At 46.2% G+C, this 7421-nt stretch overlaps 2 protein-coding genes across 2 annotated transcripts in view; both read left to right on the top strand.

Annotated features, from left to right (window-relative positions):
- Window positions 1-18: 18 nt before the first annotated feature.
- On the top strand, window positions 19-6797 carry NUDT21 (nudix hydrolase 21). The gene is made up of 7 exons (XM_010717926.3): window positions 19-207; window positions 2460-2660; window positions 3872-3935; window positions 4588-4677; window positions 5158-5233; window positions 5604-5718; window positions 6518-6797. The coding sequence occupies exons 1-7, from the start codon at window positions 92-94 to the stop codon at window positions 6537-6539; spliced, it is 684 nt and encodes a 227-aa protein (XP_010716228.1). The 5' UTR covers window positions 19-91; the 3' UTR covers window positions 6540-6797.
- Window positions 6798-7284: 487 nt separating this feature from the next.
- Window positions 7285-7421, top strand: part of BBS2 (Bardet-Biedl syndrome 2) — a 14782-nt gene continuing 14645 nt past the window's right edge. The window contains exon 1 of the mRNA XM_010718057.3: window positions 7285-7344. Within this exon, the coding sequence (XP_010716359.1) occupies window positions 7285-7344 (60 nt within the window). The remainder of the gene's footprint in view (window positions 7345-7421) is intronic.

Below are 7421 nucleotides of genomic sequence, written 5' to 3'. Positions count from 1 at the left end.
CCGGAAGTGGGATGGGGTGCTTCCGGCAGAGCGGTGGCAGCGCGGCCCGCCGGGAGTTGTATGGCGGATCGCGTTCCCGCCGCCTCCCGCCATGTCCGTGGTACCGCCCAACCGCTCGCAGACCGGCTGGCCCCGCGGGGTGAACCAGTTCGGGAACAAATACATCCAGCAGACCAAGCCGCTGACGCTGGAGAGGACCATCAACCTGTGAGGGCCGCGGCGGGCGGTGGGGCTGCGGCCGGCGGAAAGGGCCGGGAGGCGCCGCCTGAAGCACCGCGCGGGGGTCGCAGCCTGCGGGGACCGGCGGGGTTCGCGACGCGTGATGGCCCGGAACGGCTGCGTTGGAAGGGGCCTCGCAGCCTTCCGGACGCATCCACTGCCGTGAGCTGGGTGTCCCCTCCGGCTCAGGAAGCCCCAGGCCCCCGTCCGTGGCCTCGGGCACCGCCAGGGATGGGGCACCCCCTGCTCTGGGCAGAGGCGCCGGGGCCTCGCTGTTCTCTCAGGATAGAATTTCCCCTCTTTTAGGTTTAAACCGCTCCCCTTTGTCTTATCGCTATCTGCCTGTAAAAAATCTGAGTGTAAAAAATCACTCTCCCTTTGGACCTGCTACAACAGCTCTGTACCCTTCCTGTGCTGGAGGCTCCAGGCCTGGACGCAATACTCCAAATGGGGTCTCATGAAGGCAGAATAGAAGGGAACAGTCCCCTTCCTCTCCATACTGCCACCCCTCTGTTGATGCAGCTGTGGATTCTGTTGGGTATCCAGGCTGCAAGCACACACTGCTGGCTCATGTCTTGTTTTTCATCCACTGGAACTCTGAAGTCCTTCTCTCTAGGGCTGCTCTCAGTGAGGGCTTAAAGGGACAAGAGAAAGCTGGCACGCTGCAGCTGGGCTGCAACTAGATGCACTCTAAGATCTCACCCAATCCACTGTCTGACTTTGTGGTTCAGTGGTGCACAACACCTGATGGGGGACTGTGTCCTCCAAGCACCAAATTTATTGAGCAGTATCAGAATTGGGACTCATGGGTACTTCTCTGAGCAGCTTGCAGGCATCCCCTATCTGTGCAGCCAGGGGAACAGGCTCCCGTTGGCTTGGAGCACCCTATGTGTGGCCAGCAGTATGTGGATAGGTGTGCTTGCTGTCTGTGCAGTACACTTCTCTTAGTTGAAATTCACAGCAGCTGCTACCAGAGAACACTTGTTTCCTGTTAGAGTTTAAAAATTATAGCTGTAAATACTTTGTATGAGAAGGCTATATAGGAGTAGAACATAGTTCTACTTCTGTTTCTGAGTGAACTCCTGTTAATGTATTTGCTAAATATGTCTGTCATGCTGCAGAAGCAGTGGATGCAAGCTGCAATGGTCAATATTCAGTTGGTATTCAGCAGTATGTACTGTTTAGTGTAATTAAGTTGGTTCACAGCTAAGATTCTTATTTTGGAAGTTTAAATGTCAGCTTCAGAGGCTGCAATATTTCTGCAGTGTTTCTGAAGAGGAAAATCAGCAGGAAGCTGAGTTGTCTGCACTTTGTATTTTTTTTTAAAGGTAGGCTAACGGTTTGGATGTACAGCCTGATGCAGCCACAGCAGCACAGTGCGATGGATTGTTAGTATGACTCTCTGGGAATCTAAAAACAGGAATGAATGGCAATGTAGGCGCTCTTAAGCTTTAAGTGCAAGGAGAGAAGTTTGCTTATAAAGGTGCTGCAGTTAGGAAACTTGTTGTGGCTCACTTGTGTCTGTGGGAATCAGCTTTGACAAGGAAGTGACTTGTCATTTCTGTGCTATCAGGTCCTTGTTAATTGCATTTGCCTGTTGCCGTGTGTGTGTTTTAGGACTGTCTGATTTGTTCCTTAAGTTTTCCTTTTTTTTCTTCTGTTTTTTCTGTCTCCATCCATCCCCGGTGCCTGGAGAAATCCGTTGAACACACGCTGCCTCGGCTCTGCAGATGGAGGTCCAGGACCTGAGCCAGCAGGGGGATCTCCAAGCAATTTTTGCCCTAGTCTTCTAGCCCTGCATACAGGCACTCAACATTTCTTCCTCACAGCCTGGTTCTCATGCTCTTTCTTGCTCCTGCAGAAACAAACACTGGCCTGCACAGCCTCCTCGCTTTCCAGCAGAGTTTTCTCTCCCTTTTCTCCAGGTTGTGGAGTCAAAGCAGGTGGCAGCAGAGTAGCACTTGCTGCAGATGCTTCTGGATGTTTTTGCTTATTTCTGGATTGGCACCAGCACAGCGTGTCCTACCAGCATGACTTCCTGCCCTCACGTGCCACCATGCAGACCTTGACATGGCATGGGGCGCGCAGCACAGTGTGTAACCCAGAACTTGTAGTCCATTACAGTGAGTGAGTTTCTGCTCCCTCGAACACGGAAGGCTCAGCTGCAGGGTGAACACAGTGTGTTGTAAATTTAAATTTAGCTTTCTTGTTATGTAGCAATATGTTTTTTTCCCCTTTAGGTATCCTCTCACCAATTACACATTTGGCACAAAGGAACCCCTTTATGAGAAGGACAGTTCAGTGGCTGCTCGGTTCCAGCGCATGAGAGAAGAGTTTGACAAAATCGGCATGAGACGGACGGTGGAAGGGGTTCTGATAGTGCACGAGCACCGACTGCCCCACGTGTTATTACTGCAGCTGGGGACAACTTTCTTCAAGCTGTAAGTGTCTGTTCTTGCAAGCGCCTTCTTAGTCCAACCAGACAATCACAGACCTCTCTAAATGTGCGTATCGCAAAGTAAAATGTGGCTAACTCTGCTAGGTATTTTTAATGAGATTCATTTGTTCCAAGCGCATGGTTTGTGAGAATTGTTTCTAAAATGATGACATTTTCCTCTAAAGTGTATTTGTCTGACTCTGCTCATGGGTAGTGCAGAGTTGTCTTGGTTCTAAAGCCGCTGGAAATTTTTGCTGCAGTGCATCACCTTGATAGGTTCCTGTTGAAAGCCCGGCCGGTCGTCAGGGTTTGGTCTTACACTGTGGAAGCTTATGCACTTATGCTATGGCTGCAGAAATGTCAAAGCATAAACCCTGGTAAGTGCAGAATGGCTATAAATCCACAAGCTGCCAGCAGAGTACAGTAAGAAGGACAGGCATCTGAATTTGCGAGGGAAGTGCTTCAATTAGTCTGCTATTATCACAGCTGGAAGAAAGTTTTGGTCATATGATTGTAGAGGGGTCGTGCTGGTTTTCTTATTTTAAAATGCTTAGACTTGAGACAGGTGATTCTCCTCGTATTCTTGGTTGTATGTTTTTAACATTTCCAGTGTCTGGTCTCAGGTGAGGGGAAAAAGTATCTTTATATCCAGATTCTTTTTTGACCTCCTGATTTGGGGCATGTATGTGGAGTAAATAGGCAAGTTGTTTGCCTTTGCTAACCGACTGTGGCAAAAATGTATCTTCAGTTTTCTCATTATCCTTGTATTAAATGCGGGATGATTCCCCACTTGAGTTTTATGCTTCCTGTACACGTCACTAAGTGCTGCTTTTGAGATTGGAACAAGCACAGCTGGTGCTTACAGCCCCTTCTTCAACTTCAGTGCTTCTACATTATTATTACAACTTTACCTTTTAAGTGTCCCAGTCATTATTATGTATATCGTTATACTTTGTCTTACTGAAGTTATTTATTATTATCGGCCTGTTTTGCTTTGTTTTGTTTATTAAGGGACACATAGCAGCCATTTGAGATGGTCTTGTGAAAGCTACCCTATTGTCTTCAGATTTGGCAAGGTTAGATCTGGAACCTCAGATGCAAGAGCCTTGAGTGAATTTGTAGCTCCACGCGTAGAAACGTGTCCAAACTAACCTGTGAAAGTCTGTGAATACTGTAAACCATAACTCTAGCTTTAATCATTGATTATTTTAACAGACCTGGTGGTGAACTCAATCCAGGAGAAGATGAGGTAGAAGGGCTCAAACGCTTAATGACAGAGGTCTGTTTTCTTTTGTTATGTTGCAATACTGGAATGTTGTGGAATGTTGAATTATGTTAGAGTTAGTAGAATAGCCAAAGAACTGCAGCAGTCTCCTCGTCACTTGTCATTTTGATGCTTTTGTGTTTGACTGTAAAATGTTCTCAGGTTGCTGACAACAAAGTATAACAGTAAGCTCTCATTTATCCTCCTTGTGAGAGTGTGACCCAGAGGTCTGATTTCCCCCCAAGTCCTGTGTTCATGTATAGCTTTACTTCTGGGCTGGCTTCAGATGTGCAGCAGGATGTGTTGCTGAGCACAACGTGAGGATGAGGACTTGTTTTTTAGCCATTTTTCCCAACATAATAACTTTATCAAAGTGATTGCTGTCAGGTAGCGTCTCTGCTTTTTGTTCTTCCCATTGGTCATATGGCACTCAGTTGGCTGAATGTAGTGTGGAATTCACAATGTTTTCTCAAGTGTCCTTGTCCTCTCAGGTGAGGATTTTATGAAAATAAGCCACGTTATAAAACCAACCAAACATTAAAAACTATTCCAGAATAGCTCTGAACTACATCATACCCTTATTACAGCAAGTCTTCATGCTGCCAGAGTGCATTTCTACAGTTTTGCTTGTAGTATTTAGAGTTTTGACTGTGGCTGTATTTGATAGATCCTGGGCCGTCAGGATGGTGTCCAGCAGGACTGGGTGATTGATGACTGCATTGGTAACTGGTGGAGACCAAACTTTGAACCTCCACAGGTGAGTACTTATGTTGGCTTTCATTTTCTTGAATACAGCTTGTTCTTCCAAAAGCCTCCAAGGAGCCACTTGGGCTTTTGGAGTGCCTGCTGCATAAGCCATTAGTTTTGGGGGTTTTTGTTCACATACTTAGTCTTCTTTCTGTGGCTGAGGACAAACTACAAGGTTGTTCTTCTGGAAACTCTCTGCCTCCTTACACCTGTCCTGATGGAAGAGAAATCACTCGATGTCACAGTTTTCCTGCCCCATGCTGAGCTTGGCACTCCATTTAAGTTCCTGTTTTAGCCACAGTGGAAACTTATGCACTGCTGCATAAGTGACACATGTCCTGTGAATAGTCCTCTCTATTTCTACATGCTGAGAACACTTGCTCAGTTTGCTGTTATGCATTTCTGTCTTGTCAGGTTGATTTAGCTGATAATAGGCACTTGTACCTACAGTATTTTCAAAGCTCTGTTCAAGCATTTTTTTTTCTTCCAGTACCCCTATATCCCGGCTCATATTACTAAACCAAAAGAGCACAAGAAGCTTTTCTTAGTCCAGCTTCAAGAAAAGGGTAGGTGTTTGTTTGCAACAGAGGATTTTATTTATCAAACTATGAATGTGTGTATTTCATGCAAGGAAATGTGGCTACAAGTTTGATTTCATATTCTTGTGGTTCATTTGCTTACAGTTAATCACTAAAAAAATAAATGTTGATAACAGTTTTGAAGCTGAATGGTTGTTGGAACACAGGTTCCTAGTAAACTCCCATTCCTGCTCCTATATCACATGCACAGCCCTGCAATTAAATTTAAAAGGAATAAACCTACTTCGGTAGTCTAGTGCTTCATGTAGTGATCTTGCTTGAGATCTGTTGGGAGTTCCTTGGCTGAATGCTTGGTGATATTTTTCATTTAATACTCACCAACTTGTATTTTTGGTAGCTTTGTTTGCAGTCCCCAAAAATTACAAGCTGGTAGCTGCACCGTTGTTTGAGCTCTATGACAATGCACCAGGATACGGACCCATCATTTCCAGCCTTCCTCAGCTTTTGAGCAGGTATGTTGTGTTTGCTTGTACTGTGGTTCTGGGAGCCTGGGCACTAAGGCAAGGCTAGGTGCTGCTGTACAAACTGTAACAGTCGTGCAGCTGTCCCAAAGAGCTTACAGTCCACCTCAGACAGGATGCAATGGATGCATCATGTCAGGAGAAGTGCAGAAGGACACGAGGACTCCTTAGATGGCGTGAACAGTTCCCCTTCACCCTGCTCTGCCTGAAGGCAGCAGATAAGTTCTCCTGGCTACCTGTAGGACATTGGCTGTATGCAGCCAAATTCCAATTTGGTGGCAGTGCAACAGATGCATCGAAAGGAAGGACATCAGGGAGGTGAGATGGATGCTCACTTTTCTGTGGGAATATGTGTGCAGTGCTCTTATGTTTGCAGTGAAACGCAGATGACAGGAACTGGCACTTCAGTTAAACATGTCCATCTATTACCCTTAGAGTGCATAAGGTTGGCTCTGATATCAGAAATGCTGTAGGAGTTGCTGGTGGGTTACGTAAATCTCACTGCTAGGTTCAGCAAAGATGAAGGTCTCTTATGAGGTGAAGTGTTGGCTGTTGTTTCTTTTGCAGCCTCAACAGACTGATGTGCAATGCTAGTGTAGTGTTAGCTGTTTAAAAGGTCTGCTGCTTGTTATGCTAAATCTGTCTTTTGAAAAAGAATAAATCACTTTTGCTCTGTCAGGTGGAGGCTTATCGGGAATAAAGCCAAAATGTTTGCTTGTTCACATTCCAAAATGTCAGTTAAATAAACCGAATAGAAGTCTCTCACTTGGCATAACTCTTCTAATTTTAGGTTCAACTTTATTTACAACTGAGTTCCTGTACACCTGAGGAGTCCAATAGAAGAAGCCGTCTCTGTGAGCACAGCTTTATGATGTAGAAAAAAGAACGTGTGACTCGAGGATTTCATTTTTGTTCTTTTCCCGAAGGCCACTAAGATTCTATTGTATGAATAGAGAAGTGAATCTCAGCTGTTAGGTAGCGGGATGGCAGTGTGATATCAGTGATTTAATCACTTTTCATTGTAATACTCACCAATTTTTTTTGTACAACATTAAACAAAATGGAACCAACTGGTTGTCTTTTGTGGGTTTTGTTTTTCCTTTAGTTGCCTTCTAGTTTGAAGAACATGATTTAAATTGCTCCTTTCCTTCAGAAACATACAAAAGATGCTGAAAACAGGAGGATGTGAGTACATGGGGGAGGTCAGCGTGCCTGGAGGCGCTGGAGAGCAGCGGCACAGAGGGACTTGGCAGTGCTGTTGGCAGGTGGATGTTTGGGCTGGATGATCTCGGAGCTCTTTTCCACCCTCACGACTATACTAGGCTTTCGATACCTAAAGGGAGCCTACAGACAGGAGGGGAATCAGCTCTTTGAAAGGGTTGATAACTGCAGGACAAGGGTAAATGGTTTTAAGTTGAATGTCAGGGGGAAGTTCTTTACAGAGAGAGTGGTGAGGTGCTGGAACAACTGCCCAGAGAGGCTGTGGATGCCCCGTCCATCCCTGGAGGTGTTCAGGGCCAGGTTGGATGGGCCCTGGGCAACCTGGGCTACTGTAAAATGTGGAGGTTGGTGGCCCTGCGGCAGCTGTGCCAGCAGCTCGCTCTCGGAGAAGGCACGGTCCGTGACAGCCAAACTGGCTCTCGGCGTGAGAGCAGCGCGCCGTTCTCTCGCTGTTACCCGGCAGCAGAGCCGCA

Source organism: Meleagris gallopavo, chromosome 13, assembly GCF_000146605.3.
Source record: "Meleagris gallopavo isolate NT-WF06-2002-E0010 breed Aviagen turkey brand Nicholas breeding stock chromosome 13, Turkey_5.1, whole genome shotgun sequence".
NCBI classification, from domain to species: domain Eukaryota; kingdom Metazoa; phylum Chordata; class Aves; order Galliformes; family Phasianidae; genus Meleagris; species Meleagris gallopavo.
Note: the sequence above shows the minus strand (reverse complement) of the source record. Positions and strands in the feature narration are given on the sequence as shown.